The sequence below is a fragment of the Stegodyphus dumicola genome, chromosome 10 (assembly GCF_044657685.1).
Source record: "Stegodyphus dumicola isolate Sdum_Otavi_A_Nest chromosome 10, ASM4465768v1".
Classification (NCBI taxonomy): domain Eukaryota; kingdom Metazoa; phylum Arthropoda; class Arachnida; order Araneae; family Eresidae; genus Stegodyphus; species Stegodyphus dumicola.
Window position 1 is genome coordinate 146,301,344 of NC_140777.1, and position 17,045 is coordinate 146,318,388.

The 17,045-nt window shown below is 30.2% G+C and overlaps 1 protein-coding gene across 16 annotated transcripts in view; it reads right to left on the reverse strand.

Moving 5' to 3' along the window:
* LOC118205801 (uncharacterized) overlaps window positions 1–10,583 on the reverse strand; it is a 45,120-nt gene extending 34,537 nt beyond the window's left edge. For 4 of the 16 annotated variants that reach the window (XM_085825665.1, XM_085825671.1, XM_085825664.1 and 1 more), the window contains exons 1-3: window positions 6,988–10,580; window positions 5,013–5,132; window positions 3,024–3,143 (exon numbers count right to left, since the gene is read on the reverse strand). In XM_085825665.1, coding sequence (XP_085681791.1) covers window positions 3,024–3,143; window positions 5,013–5,096 — 204 coding nt within the window. In that variant the 5' untranslated portion in view covers window positions 5,097–5,132; window positions 6,988–10,580. Of the gene's footprint in view, window positions 1–394; window positions 414–3,023; window positions 3,144–5,012; window positions 5,133–6,987 lie in introns of those variants that run through there. The other 12 variants (XM_085825675.1, XM_085825674.1, XM_085825676.1 and 9 more) reach the window with 5 other exon arrangements.
* Between the last annotated feature and the right edge of the window lie 6,462 nt (window positions 10,584–17,045).

Genomic DNA, 17,045 nt, shown 5'->3' on the forward strand with positions numbered 1-17,045 from the left:
TCCTTCCAAGTTAGAACAAGAATTGCTGAAGAAGGAAGATATTGTAAATATGTGCTACATTTGTTTATCTATAAAATTTTAAATTTAGTTAAAATGTAGATTAAGATTTTAAAGGTGAACTCGCATGTAAATTTAGAACTTAGCTATCTTATTCAGGCATTTAAAGCCTTGTTATGCGATAATTAAATTCTGGTGAGGGAAATTGTAAAGTTTTCCTTATTTTGCATAACAAATTTATTTTAAGGTGAGTACCTGTTCAACTTCCCCTCACATTCTCAAAATTTTACAGGAAAGATTACAAATATTACTTTCAAGCACAAAGTCCGTGCCTTTCTGTTATAATTTCTGTCATAATATTATAAATATAAAAGACAAAACAATATATTGAACTCACAGCAGTGGAATTTCCTAGACGATCTCTACGGTCTAGACGGTCTCTAGATGGTTTTTCAGGTTCTTGAAATTGACTTTCCTCCATACAACAGGTTTCTTTAGTTGTTCTGTTTTCGTTCTCCCTCAAAAAAATAAGTCTATTAATTTTATTATGAATTAAATTTAAAAATATTAAGAAAATTAGTCTAAATTAATCTATTATTAGACTTTCTTCTATTATGTTGCACTTACAGGTAAACTGGGGCATATGGTTGCTATTTGCAAAAGGCAACTTGTACCATAAATGTTGGGATTATACATCTGAAACCAAGAAAAATCACTCAATTATTTTTAATATTATTAATTAAATTAAAAAAATAAAATTCATTAAAAATATTAAATATTAAGAAACTTAGTTCTATTTTTAATAGACTATTTTTTTTTTCACTTTCTCCAAATTACATCTCCCCGTGCATTTTCAGCAGTTAAGCCTAATTTTACAAAAAAAAAAAAAAAAAAAAATTATAAAATCAGCATTTTGATATTATGACTTCAATTTTTGAAGTTGCGTATTTAATGTACTTGTTTTCAATGTGTAGTAATATAAAGAATATCACATTAATAGTAATAAATTAAACAGGAAAATTGCAAAAATCATAACTATACACACAGAAATAAATAATATAAACATGAAAATAATTTACAAATATGAAATTAAAAAAAAACTAAACAAGAATTACGTGCATGTAATTAAATTCCAGTTTAAAAATTCTGCCGTGTGTGAAATAATTCAAAACGAGGATCGACACCACAGCCCTACATTGCATATTTCGGACTCAAGAAACATTTGCTTTCGCTTTTCCATGGTTTTAGCACATACAACGCATCTTCTCCTACCTTTATTACCGCCTCCGTCGGCGTAAATTTTCGGAAACCGTCTTTTTGGACAGAATTTTAAATTCTTAAGTAAGGTCTCTTAGCCATGGCTAACGGAATAAACTGAATATAACCGCAACACATATCACAAAACTTCAAAAGACACTCAGAAATATTTCATCCTCAAACACTGTGAAATACTATTAAGGAAGATCAAGTCGACAGCAGGAAAATGGAAGTTGTAATCAGTAAAATAAGATTGCAAATGTTGGACACGACTCAACTGTTGTACAGGTATATGAAAGCAGAAAATTTTGAATAAAAATTGTTTATATGAAAATTTTATAGAATATATATAAATTTTATGTCAGATAAAATTTTACCTTATTGAGATTCTTGTCACAAGTATTATGTGGAGGTAAGTTTTGCAATATGGCAAATAGTATTAATTACTTCTATTACTATTGTAATGATGAGTATCATAATCTTAAGATTACGTTTAATAATTTTTTATGTTTAATTGTGTATTTTATGCAATTTTATTAATTATTTTATTTTCACCTACATAAATATCAAAAGATACTATTTTAAGTGTTAAGTTATCATGCCAAAAGTGATTTTATTGCTATATGATTGAAATTTATGTTCCAAAAGTAAAAATTAACTTTAAAGAGCTTTTTCTCAAAACGCTGTTTTTCAGACTTGCGCGCAGGATATCTATGAAACCGCATAAGATACAGCATTGAAATTTACAGCACAAATAAATATCAAGACAGTAATTAAAATAGACTCTAATTATAAAGATATGTTAAAAAATTTTCAGTAAAATTGTACATAAAAAATTAACAAAAAATTATTTTTTAAAAATTAAAGCTCAATTTTGTTTTTAAAAGTTGAACTAATTAAAAGATTTTACTTCACATGAATAATTAGATCAATAGCTCTAATTTGGCGTTAATTTTCTGCAGAATATGGCGAATTTAAGCAAGCTATCCTGTGCGCTCAATTGTTGGAGTCTTAGAAAAACAGTTTTTAAAATTATTAAACTTAATTTCAAATCCACTAGATATTTTTTTCCAGGCATATCAATGTCTCATCTAATAGCCCTGAAAAAATTATGAAACTAGGCACAACAGTTAGTTTTTTAAAAATTGTGTAGTATATGCTAAATATTTCGTATTTTCTCTCCGTTAAAGGTGTACTGACCCCTTGTTGTGCAGTTTTGTTGTATATAAATACAGGATGAAAGATGAGTTCATGAAGACTCACGTCTGGAGAAGAGTGCAGTTAGATTGCTAAGGCGTTGATTTTTGTAACGTCGCTAAGAACATAGATTAAAAAACACTGATTAGCATGAGGAAAAGAGATTGACAGAGTACGCCAAACTAAAGTCAAAATTAAAGTCTATTTAAATTTATTTCAAAATCTAGTACGAAGTTGGTTAAAAAGACTTATTTCAGTTTTCCCTCGGGAAGAGGACAATATTTGTTTAATTTAGCAAGAAGCTTCCAATTTTATATTTAGTAAAAAATTTACAATTTTGTGTTTAGCAAAGAATCTAAAAAAAGTTGCTTTTGCATTATGCAAGTAATTTAAAAATTTTGTATTAAGCAAGTAGCTTTAAATGTAAAGCAGTAAAGTTTAGCAAATAATCTTTGCAGATTTAGAACGATATGTAACAAATATTACTTTCAAGCACGAAGTCCGTGCCTTTCTGTTATAATTTCTGTCATAATATTATAAATATAAAAGACAAAACAATATATTGAACTTACAACAGCGGAATTTCCTAGACTATCTCTATGGTCTAGACGGTCTCTAGACTGTCTTTCAGGTCCTTGAATATTACTTTCCTCCATACAACAGGTTTCCTTATTTCGTCTATTTTGTTCTCGCTGAAAAAAAAAAGTCTATTAATTTTAAATGTAGGTCGTAGAGACTGTGGTAGGAAAATGTTTGTATGATATCAAGAAAACAAACTCCGTTACTCAAAGTGTTAGAAATTTGTGTATGTAATTAATCTATGCTTATTTTCAGTGGAGTAAAGTAAGAAATTAATTATGTAAAAATGTTTGAATTCTTAAAACCTCGAGGGCTATCTGCCTACGGGGAGGGATGCCTTCGTGGAGGACTTTCTAAGGGAAACTGGCTCATATACACGTTACACATGGGGAAAACCACGAAAATGCCCATGCAGCCAGCCCGTTCGCGGGATTCGAACCTTGGACCGAACTACCAGTGTTCAGCGACTTTACCGCTCGGCCGCTGGTCGACCCGGGATAAGATGACCTTACAAGATATGCTATCACAGTTTTAGCTGATGATTGCAAGCAAACACTCCTTGAGGCCTGCAACAAGTCATGGAATTCGGGTCTGATTCCTAAGAATTCGAAAGAAGCTATTGTTATTCCGTTTTTGAAACCTGGGGGAGACACTGCGCTGATTTCCAGCTACAGGCCAATTTCTTTAACGCAAATTCTTGCCAGAATAAGTAATGGAAAGGATGATTCTCAATAGATTACTTCTGAGGATCCAGCAAAGTAAAAGACTCTCAAACATGCATTACGGCTCTATTCCAAATAGAAGTTGCCTGGACCTGCTTAATAAATTGTTCAGTAGTATCCTGCACCACAGGAAGCAAAGGAAAGTTGTTCAGCTGGTGGCCCTAGATCTCAAAGCTGCATTTGATTCAGTTTGGCATGATGGCCTGCTCTATAAAATCATGTGATTCGGAGTTAAAGGAAATAGTAACCTGTGGATTGCCAATTTCTTAAACCAGAGAACTATTAGAGTAAAGTGGAGAGAGGTCCTTTCAAGAAGCTATGAACTTATCAGCGGTGTCCCTCATTTTGTCTCCTATTTTCTTCACAATTTTCATGCATGATATCTATGAAATTATCCCGGCTGATGTCGACTGCAAAGGGTGGAACTTTCTCTGGGCATTTCCCCAGAGAAAAGTAAATCGATTATTTTCGGTGGGACAAGGAATAGTGAAGAGAATCTTTTGAAGCTTGACGGTATTAGTATCCCTACGAAAGATCCCATTAAAATTCTGGGCATGTGGTTTGATAGTAAATTGAGCTGGAACGTCCATGTTAATAAAACAGTACCGAAACTGGAAAGATTGCTGAATGCTTTTAGTATATAGTATTAATAGAACAGTATTAATTACTTCTATTACTATTGTAATGATGAGTATCATAAAAATTAACTTTAAAGAGCTTTTTCTCAAAACGCTGTTCCTCAGACTTGTGCGCAAGATATCTATGAAACCGCATAAGATACAGCATTGAAATTTACAGCACAAATAAATATCAAGACAGTAATTAAAATAGACTCTTAATTATAAAGATACGTTAAAAAAATTTTCAGTAAAATTGTACGTAAAAAATTAACAAAAAATTATTTTTTAAAAATTAAAGCTCAATTTTATATTTAAAAGTTGAACTAATTAAAAGATTTTACTTCACATGAATAATTAGATCAATAGCTCTAATTCAGCGTTAATTTTCTGCAGATTATGACGAATTTATGCAAGTTATCCTGTGCGCTCAATTGTTGGAGTCTTAGAAAAATAGTTTTTAAAATTATTAAACTTAATTTCAAATCCACTAGATATTTTTTTCCAGGCATATCAATGTCTCATCTAATAGCCCTGAAAAATGTAACAAATATTACTTTCAAGCACGAAGTCCGTGCCTTTCTGTTATAATTTCTGTCATAATATTATAAATATAAAAGACAAAACAATATATTGAACTTACAACAGTGGAATTTCCTAGACTATCTCTATGGTCTAGACGGTCTCTAGACTGTCTTTCAGGTCCTTGAATATTACTTTCCTCCATACAACAGGTTTCCTTAGTTCGTCTATTTTGTTCTCGCTGAAAAAAATAAGTCTATTAATTTTAAATGTAGGCCGTAGAGACTGTGGTAGGAAAATGTTTGTATGATATCAAGAAAACAAACTCCGTTACTCAAAGTGTTAGAAATTTGTGTATGTAATTAATCTATGCTTATTTTCAGTGGAGTAAAGTAAGAAATTAATTATGTGAAAATGTTTGAATTCTTAAATACTTAAAGTATTTTGTATGCTTGAAACTGTGCTTTGAATGAAAGTGTAGTCTATGTTACTTATGAAAAGTACTAAAAGAAAGTTAAGATAAATTGAGAATAAATGTAAAGTAAAATGTTAGGCTCTCCAGCCAACTCTAACTTAATTTTCACTAGCATCAGCACCTCAGGCTGAGATTTAATTGTAGTGTGTCTGTCTAGGTCTAGTTGGTTTAATTCTAACAAGCAAATATGGGTTAGTCGGTAAGTGTTGTACTCGTTTTACATGAAGCACGCTCGCATTTTATGGTACACAATGCTGTAGTATATTAGAAAACTTCATGTTTTTCTAAATCGAAAACAGCGTCCACGATTACTGGAAAGTGATCAAGGAAAGACCCCCAGTGGCTGGATATCCGTTACTGATCACGTTACACATTATATATAATTACATTAATTAAAGTAAAAAGATATACTTATTTATAAATTACATATATAATTGCATTATGTGTAAAGTAAATACATTATATACCAAAATATAATGCCTGTGTCATTATATATAATGAATATTCAAGGCATTATATATAATGACCTATTAAATCGAGTAAGAAAAACAAAAACGCTGGCTCTTTCCTGAGAAATTCAAGCAAGACGTATTACGCGTCGAGAAAGTAGGTAGTCTTTCCCCTCCTGTAATAATGCATGTCTACGTTCAAATTATTTTCCAGGACAATTGAAACATGCCAGTATTATTATATTTGTAAATCCAGGAAAAAATCCAAAAGATTTAAATTCATATAGATCTATTAGCCTTCTCCCTGTTTAGGGAAGATTTTTGCTTTTTAATTTTAACTACTATCTAAACATGCATTAGTAAGTATATTTGTAATTTTATTTCTTGTTTCTCTATTAAAACATTAAAGATTTATGGAATAGCATTGTCAACCTACCCTTGTTCTTGCTAGAAACGAAAAGAAACGAAGCGGGAAAGAAAATTTGGAAAGTTGAAAAATTAAGAGGATTAGACATCGCAGTCAGGAATTATGAAAAAAAGCCGAGGCCAGTGCAATGTCACAAGTGCCAGCGCTACGGTCACGCGAGGGAACATTGTAAATTATAAAACTCACTGCATGAACTGTGCAAATATGCATGAAACTTTCACATGCAAAAGTTCCCAAGAAGAAATTACTGGCGCGCTGTGCCCTTTTTGAGGAAGTAAAGTGTCCTCGTATAAGGGATGTGAGATATACCCCAAAATTAAAAGAAGCGAACCCTCTCCCACTGAAAATGAACCAAAGTCAAAATTTAATCTCAACAAGAATGATTTTCCAACTCTGGGTGAATGGCAAAGAACACGGAGGAAACTTCTTTGATTAGTTTAAAAACCGGATAGATATGATTAAATGTAATAGAAAATTTACTGTCACAACCACATTTTTAAGTGAAATGTATTATTTTAACATTTTACAATATTTAAGGTATGGCATTAAATGCAACATTATGTGCCTGAATATAAGTTAGTAAATTAAAAAATAATAATAATAATAATCAAAGAATGAATGTCATGAAAAATTTCAAAAACAAGCAGAATTTAATTTAGAAGACCTTTAGACACTTATGATAAATAAATTTGAGAATTCTTCACCCAAAATTAAATTATAATTAACTAAAACCAGTTTGACTGACCTTCTACAAAATCCTTCAGCTGAAATTTTTTCTAGCTTGAAAACCAAATTCTTCTCCACATGGTAATAACATCTTAACCAGTTGAAATTCCTGCAAAAAGTTTGATAACACAGTAATAGAATTAATACAGTCAAAAGTCGTTAATTTGGACACCCATAATCCGGACCTCAAAGCTACAAACTTTCTGCGCATGCATCGCGTTCACGCATGCGCACAGGCGTTTAATAGTGCGCGTAAGACCTTTACGTCTGCGAATATGTTTGTGCGCATGCGCGTTTAATGTGTGACGGACGGGATAAGCTAAGCTAAAAATTCACTTAATGTTGCAGATTGCGTTGTTCCTTAATCTTCGAATTGGATCCGGCTTATTATTTTTTGCAGACTGTTAGAGCAATTTCATGAAAGTAAGCTTGAACTTTCGATTATGTCAAATAGAATTTCCGATATATATTTACTAATATGTAATTTGTATCTACAAAGCGAAAGTATGTTTTGAAATCCGAAATCTGTTTATGAATTTCACGCTGCGGATTGGAAGTTGATCTGTCAACACTATCCTTATCTTCAGAGCAGATGTTTTTATTTTATTTGGCTTATAATTCCTTACTAAGTCTAGTATTTCATCTCGATGTACTCCGTCTTTGATATGATTTAAATCAAGTTCCTCGTCATTATAATTCACTTCCGATAGTGAAGAAAGTGACCCAGAGGTTATTGAAAACGAAAACATTTCGATTGACAAATTAGTCGGTATTCTCAACACAGCAATTATAGGACTTAAACAGCGGAACTTTGTAACTAAACAAGAAATTATGTCTGCTTAATAGAATTAAAGAGAAAGTATTATCACATGAAACGAAGCAACTTACATTGAAAGAAATGTTTAATAAAGTAAACAAATAAATATTAAGCTTTTTCTTTTTGTAAATTTTGATACTCTTTAGTTCATAATTGTTCTTTATTTCATAAATTACGGTTTCATATTTTAAATTTGTAATTTCTGCATGCCATCTTACCAGATTTAAACTGATGATCTGTAATCCCGAAAAATCGATAATCCGGAATCGCCGAAGTCCCGACGAGTCCGGATTAACGACTTTTGACTGTAGAATAGAAAAATTAACACAAAAGTATAGAACATCATTTAAACTTAACATTATTACAAATTTTGGTGCTTTCTGACTACCTGCAAAGCTGTGAAAATTGGCAAAATGGTTAGTTTATGGTTCATATCTACTGCTCTGTTCACAAGTAGTAATTCAAATAAGCACTTTATAAGAAACAAGAAATTTTAGGATGCACACACACAAAAATATACACATTGGGTCAATATTCACATATTTTTCATCCAATGGAATACTATTCAGAAATAAAGATTAAATATAAAGCATGTAAATACATGTGTGTGGTATGCATATTCATAGTTTGCTATTATCGTGTGCATACTCTTGCTGTTTAGCATAAGTTGAAGCTGTGAGGGAAGATGATAAGAAAGTATCAGAATTTTTCATGTATAAGAAAAGATTGCCCTGACAATAGTATCTCAATTGTTAAGCACTGACATTTACCTAGCGCATTAGAAATATATAGTAATATATGTATAATAAAAAGATAATTGCATATTATTAATTCATTTTTTTAAATGCCGAACTTTAACAATTCTTTCACATATAATTAAACAGAATTCTTTCACATGAACATCTAAAATCCATTCTTAACTAAAGAATAAATAATAAAACCATGTAAATTTCTTATCGCTTGATAAGAATCATCAATTTCTTATCGCCATCATTTCCGAAATGTCTACTTCTGAAAGTTCCCAGCATTTCTCAATATATTATTAAATTACTAAACTAAGCATCAATGATCGTCATGTTCGCTAATGTGGCAATATCTTTCACACTTCTTTGTTACCACAAGTAACAAGTAGGCTTCAATAAATCTTTAACTGTTACATGCTACTTTTGTCTAAAATTTGTACAAATAATAAAATTAAATGAGCTCTTTATAATATGCTCAAAGAAATAATTTTGTATGAAAATTTGTATGTTATATATTGGCCTGATTAATGATTCAGGAAATAATTCGGGTTTTCAAAGTGCTTCCAATAATTCAAATTTCAGCTTGTGTCAAAATAAAATCTATAACACAAAGATAAGCAAATTTCCTTATGAACAATGCATTTTAACATTATTCAATCACTGGCAATCACACAGTACTGATTGCTTCAATAAACATTACTGTAACTGTGTTATTTAAAAGACTGTAATGTTTTAATTATTTCCTTAATTAAAACATTACAGTCTTTTCCTCCTTCTAACACCAAAAGAAATATAAAAATATCAGTAAAAATAAATTATATTATTGAATGACACTTTACATTAATTACACTTATGCATATATTATTTTATTATAAATTATTTTAAAATCAAAGAAGAGAAGGGGGAGAAACTTTAATATTGACATTTCTAAAATGATATAAACATTAATCATTTAGTACAGTTTGTTATTTCCTGCAAAAAGAATTCACTTTTCTGGATAGCATTTATATTTCCATCTCACTTTCAATGAAACATTAAGAGAAATGCATATAATTTAAACACCAGTTTATTTTATTTATCAGACAGATTATGTCAACTCGAAAAAAACCTATCAGTAAAATTCGGTAGTAATAATTCTGAATGTTAGGTAACTTGCAAGATTCAACAAAAATTATAAATACTTTTATTATAATGACAATACTACAGTAACATGAACATAAAATTAAACTGCATATAACTATGAAATAAGCCAGCATATAATAATGGTGCATTGGTTTCTAAAACGATGGGCTCGATGAAAAAATACATGTATTATGGTAGCTATTCATATTCTTCAGCTTTCCTAATATTCTCACGTTCACTTTACATAACTAAAGTATCTAAAATACAATAAAAATGCAAACAATATTTATGAGAAAATGTTAAAAGCAATCATAAACATTTGATTGAATGACCATATTTTGTCTTCCTGCAAGTCGAATCTTAAAATGATATGCAGTTTGAAAAATGCTTAATCCTTTTAAAAAATATTCAAAAAAGATTAAAAAAAGGTACTGTTCTGTTATCAGGACCGGGTTCAGAATTGTATTTATGTATGCTTGTATATTTGTATGTTTGTGTGTCTACATATACACATCTATGCACATACTTACGAACACAGGTTCATACATTTCCGATTCTGGTCCCAATAACAGAACAGTACCCCCAAAAAAACTTGAATTACAAACTAGATTAAGATAATGTTTCAACCATACATATTTTGGACAAAACAATGCAAACTCTTATTTTTATACAATTGTTCAAACTATTTAACATAAATTTATTGCTGCAATAAAATAATAAGCAATCTGATCACACATATTATTTTGAAACTGAATGCATAAACTATACTAAAAAAATTCAGTCATAAACATTTGGATAGCAGGGCAAATTAGATATTTGAAAAGACAGCTAGCCATTGAGATACACGTAATTCACGACAGAATGGTAACAATTCATAAAGCTGTGAAACATTTAACTGTCAAAATGACATAAATTCGAAAAGCAAAAAAAGTAAACATACAAGTATTGCAACTAAACTCACCTTTCATGCAACAAAAAATATCCATACAAGTTAAGGGACACGTTATTAACCGGACCTCTTCTCGCTCCTCCCACTAAATGGAACCCTCTCATTGGTTATAATGAAAGTCAATCAGGCATGACGTTGAGATGAAGAGTTTGGGCTCCGGGTTACTAGAAGAAGTACTTTATGTATGTCATTGTAATGAAGAGCAACTCAAATATCGCCAATTTGTCATGATTTTGGGATCTTCGAGCATTTTCTTTGTTCTTTACTGAAATTTTTTGTTCGTATGCAGACAGAAATTTTCCATAAGCTAATCACTAATTTTAATGCTTTAACGTATTAAACGCTATTTTATAAGGAGAAGCATTTACGATATACTCTGAAATATTTTTTAATCACTTAATACTATAACAATAATTCGTATCACTGAAATATTTTTCAGTGTTTCCTGAATTAAGTTTTTATCAGGATCATCAAAAGTCTTTCGATATGAAGCATGGTTTATTAATCTTTGAACAAATGTAGTTTCAAAATATTAGTCGTAATTTTATTTTCTAACATCTCATAGTTAGATCTTTTATAATTTTGAACTTACGTTATCTTTTCTCAAATAAAATTCGTAAATTGTGAATGATCAGAATAGCTATTACTCTACACCGATTTCAGGAGGTTTTTATAACACAAAACAAGTATAATAATAAATGTTTAATAATTTTAATTTATCTTAATTTAATTTGATCTGTTTTTATATTGTAACAGATTTGCAACAACAAAATATCCTTGATTCAACTTACTTATGTAAACTTGTCATTGTGATATATAAATTATACTTTATAATTGAGATTTTCATCAAATTTCTATGCACCTCATACAACTAGTTAATAATAAGTAAATGGTGTATCATGTTGTATATGGTTAAACTTTGTAAAAAATTAAGAAATCATATTGCATGGTTTCAAATTATAAATAAACTGTTTAAATCTCCTTTAATTAGCAAATTAAAATGGTTTGGATAAATTTATGTTACTTTTGTTTTGGATAAGTAATTATCGTTTCTTTTAGAATTTTCTGTTCAATAGCTCATTTTAATAATTAAACATATGTTTGATTTGGATCCCATCAGTGGCCAAGCAGTAAAGTTACTGAATACTAATAGTTTGACCTGAGTTGGATTCCAATCGAAAGGGTTGGCTACATGAGCATTTTTGCAAATTTCCAATCTGTAACTTGGATACCACTCTAGCAAGTCCTCCACAAAAGCACTCCTCCCTTTTGACAAATAGCACTCACATGCTGAAGAATTTTCTGTTGAATAGCTAGCTTCATTTATAAAGCAAACTGAACTATGTTTGATTTGAGATTAATTAAAAAATGAAAGGCAACTGAAAGCTAATTATCATTTATTTTAATTTTTTAATTTTTCTCTTCAAGTTAAACAGCAAAATACAACTAATAAGTTAATATAGTATAGAAACTAATACATAATGATCATACTGGGTATTTTCTGGGCACTTGATATAAGAAATACAAAAATAAACTGTTGATTGACTCTATAAAAATAAACAGATTTAAAGATTTTATTCCAGTTATTGGAAAATTAGTATATATATTGATTAAATGTGTGCAAATTAAAGATTAAAACTTTAACGTGCAACTGATTTAATAGCAGAGTAGGTAACACTGATTTCTTGAATTTATGGGTTCCTGTGCTAGGCGAGAAAATGCTGACATCCTTAGCTATTTATAATTCATTCTAAGGAAGCATTAGATCTTTGTATAGTTAATTTTCTTTTTAAAAAAATGTACATTAAGATGGTAAATAATGATTTTATGTTTCTACTGGGTTACTAGAACTTGTATTTTAAGGTTGTTTTAGTAATGAAGATCAACTCAAATATTACCAGTTTGTCCTGATATATTATTTGTAGATGTATTCTGTTCCTTTCAAAATGTTTGTTGATCATTTACTTGTAAGATAGTTATAAAATAAAGTATTTTCTCCTGTCCTTCCACATGTCTTCATGGTGTAATTGAAAACAGACTCGATGCATATTCTAGAGTTTCAGGGTTCCTGTGAGAACATTGCACATTTTTCACACCTCCTGCTTCAAAATAATCTAATGATGTCACATAGTACTTAATTGTTCAAAAGCTAGTCAATAATTTTAATGCTTTTTGCCATTTTGTAGGGAGAAACATTTATATTATAATGTGAAATATTTTTATAATCACTTTAAATTATTGAAAAATTAGTAATTATATTTGCTATTTAATAGCTGATTTAATAACAGAATTGTTAATGCTGTGGTTTCGTTAATTTTGGTTCCATTTCCAGCTGAGGAGATGCTGATGTCCTTAATTATTTATAATTCATTCTAAAAAAGCATTAGATCTGTGTACAATCAAGTTTCTTTTTCAAAAATGTACATTAAAATGCTAAATAATGATTTAATGTGTCTGAGTTAAATTATAAAAATAATCCAATTTCTTTGTGATGATCTTTCCTTAGGGGAGGCATTATTAGCTTAAAATGTATTATGACATGGATATGTATTAGTTTACTACTCACACATTTAAAAAATAAATACCTTAAAACTTCCAAAGACTGATATAATTAAAAGTTCAAGATAGTGTGGTATCTTGATATTGTGCTTACATCAAAATTTTAACTAAGCTTTACACATTTGAGCAATATAATCACAAATTAAATAACTGACCTAAATTTCTGTAACATAACATTTAATGATTATGAAAAAGCACACAGTGACTTAACTATCTAAAGATAAAAATTACCTTTATGGCTGGTATTCTATTTAGGATCCAGAAAAACCACAAAGCCACCTTTATGGCTAGCCCATTTCTAATGATTTTAATGTGCTTTGAACTATTAATGTGTGGATGGAGAACCCCAACATACTGATTTTTTTTTTTTTTTTTGCTCAAAAGACTTCTCCTTATCTAAGCAATTAAAATTTTTCTAAAAGACATATATTTCATACATAAAATATCAGTAAATGACACATTTAAGTTTTTTATATAAATATATATATTAGATTTATTTAAAACATTTTAATGAACACTATATATTATACTTAGGTTCAAGTCATAGAATATCTAAATATTAATTCTGATTATTCATTTAGTCCCACACGTAGCTGAGTTAAGACTGCTGAATGCTGGAAGTTTGATCATAGGTGAAAGTACTGGCTGTATGGTTTTTTCTGTGTGTAACGTAAATGTGAGCCGTTTTTCCTTAGGGGAGGCAGATAGCCCTCGTGTTCTTTGCTGTATTCAAATATCCTAATCTAAACTTTTATTCATTTTTTTCCATTTAGTGAATATGGCATAGATAGTTATAATTCTTATGTATTACAGTGCAAGGATAAATTGTTGTTAATAAAAATAAACAAATAAGTTTCATCTTTACCCTCCCCCCTGTGTGTGTGTATGCATGCATAAAATTTTGATTTTTCCATCTAAATTTGTTTTTGCATTTAATTATTAAACTTGAAATGTCAGTTTAATGCCGCGTATGTAACTCAAGTGCATTTTTATCCAACGACAACTTTTTTTTTTTTTTTTTTTTAACCGCAGTGTGTGTACAAAACTTATTTCATTTTACTTTGGATTCACTAAAATTTTTAATTCGATACTGCCATTTTACCTCTGCAAGATGATTGTTTTCAGAGATAATCAAATCTTGAGCTTATGAGAAAACAAATCACTCGTGGTAGTTCTAATTTTTTTTTAGCTTAAGGAACAATGTAATAAAAAACATGAGAATTTCTTAATCTTTTTCTTGAATCTTCATTGGGCTACATTTTGTTATTCTATTGAAGTATTTATCATCCTTGCTGCATAATACAGTCAAAAGTCGTTAATCCGGACTCGTCGGGACTTCGGCGATTCCGGATTATCGATTTTTCCGGATTATAGATCACCAGTTTAAATCTGGTAAGATGGCATGCAGAAATTATAAAATTAAAAATATGAAACCGTAATTTATGAAATAAAGAGCAATTATGATCTAAAGGGTATCAAAATTTACAAAAAGAAAAAGCTAAATATTTATTTGTTAACTTTATTAAACATTTCTTTCAATGTAAGTTGTTTAATATGCTTCGTTTCATGTGATAATACTTTCTCTTCAATGCTATTAAACAGACATAATTTCTTGTTTAATTACAAAGTTCCGCTGTTCAAGTCCTATAATTGCTGTGTCGAGAATACCGACTAATTTGTCAATCGAAATTTTTTCGTTTTCTATAACCTCTGAGTCACTTTCTTCACTATCGGAAGCGAATTATAATGACGAGGAACTTGATTTAAATCATATCAAAGACCGAGTACATCGAGATGAAATACTACATTTAGTAAAGAATTATAAGCCAAATAAAATAAAAACATCTGCCCTGAAGATAAGGATAGTGCTGACAGATCAACTTCCAAATCATTACGCGCCGTGTCGTTTCCTTTCGCCCGCAGAGCAGCGTGAAATTGATAAACATATTTCGGAATGATTAGATAATCAAAGGATATGTCTTTATCCAGTTTTTGCAGCAATTCCACTTTCTGTTTAATGGACTTCGAAACATACTTTTGCTTTGTAGATCCTTTACATATTAGTAAATATATATCGGAAATTTTATTTGACATAATCGGAAGTTCAAGCTTACTTTTATAAAATTGCTCTAACAGTCTGCAAAAAATAATAAGCAGGATCCAATTCGAAGATTAAAGAACAACGCAATCTGCAACATTAACTGAAATAGATAATTAGATAATTTTAGCTTATACCGTCCGTTATACATTAAACGCGCATGCGTAAACGTATTATACCCATGCGCACATGTATATTCGCAGCCGTAAAGGTCTTACGCGCACGCGTAAACGCCTATGCGCATGCGTGAACGCGACGCATACAAAGAAAGTTTTTAGCTTTGAGGTTCGGATTATAGATCATTCCGGATTATGGGTGTCCGAATTAACGACTTTTGACTGTAATTGCCAGTTTTCAGAAGTTATAATTCAGTGTAGTGTAATATTTAATTTATCTTTCACATTAAAACTTCAAAAATAATGAGCATCCTTTTTTATATCTTTATTTCATTTTGATTTTTATAATAATTAAGAGATAGAATTCTTCAAAGGAATATAACTGCAATTTGTTTTAAAATTTATTAAGATCTATAAAGAAGGCAATACAAGAACATGTCATATATGCATAAGAATTTTGGTCCTTGTTCAGTAGCAAGAGGCTTAAAAACGGAAGAGAACGTTCTGACTGGCTTCCCAATGTAATCTATATATCTTCAAGATTTTGCCATCAAGTAACTTCCTGAATTCTAAAAATTATGTCACCTGTACTTCACCAGGTGACTAGTCCTGTGTTTTAGACACCATACACTGACAATACTGAAAGAGAATTGTCATTTCATTAAGCTCCAGAGTTTGAATGCTGTTTTCAACTTTGAATTAACAATTTATTTTATTAATTTGATCTGAAGTGTATGAAATCGGGAAAATTTATCTTATATTAAAATAAAAAAAGAAAAACAATATTTTTATTTGCATGCATAAAAGACCTGGGCAGTTTGGAAACATATACTAAAGTTTTAGCATTTTCCTAAAATATGATTAAGTAAAAATAACCTCGACTACAATATCCTGATTTAATGAAAAATTTCATGAATTATGTCACACTTTGATTACTATTAATTGTTTGAAATGATATTTTTGCATCCTTAATTGACAAACTTAATGACTATAGCACAGGAAATTTAAAAAAAAAATTACCGAATTTAATTCAATGAACTTTTCATTAAGTCACTCGTGGGCAAAATTAAGAGAATTTGCAAATTATGTTTATTTTTAAGAAAAGTTTTGAATCTAAGGTACTAATTATGCCGCCAAAGAATTATGCAAATATTCAGAGTCGAATACGTAACCGTACATGTGCGTATCTGCGGAGCTATGATCGTGAAAAGAATGTCAGCGCACGAGGGGTTATCAACAATACTGGATATTAATCTGCACTGTGATTGCACCTGTATGTATTTGTGTATATTTGATATCTCTTTTTTTAATATCTAAATTGTATTACACTTCATTTGTATTCTTATTTCATTGCCCCTTTGCTGTGTATATCAGAGACTTCGAGGATTTTTTCATCCCTCCATTTCATGTGTTCTATAACCACAAGTTGGCACCACATTACAGTAAATCACCTATCTGCATGTTGGAAAATTTTTTATCACCAGTTCGGACTAGCATCCACTTTTGCGATGGAATCAAAGAGTTAAATGCAATGGTAGCCACAGTAATTTGCTATAGAGTTTCGTCGATTACGGTGTGTATGTATAAAGCCAATGGCCTAGAAGAGTTCTCCCAGATTCGGGTAAAAGCCAGTTAGTTACATGCCTGTTTCAAAGCCACGCTCGGCGATTAAC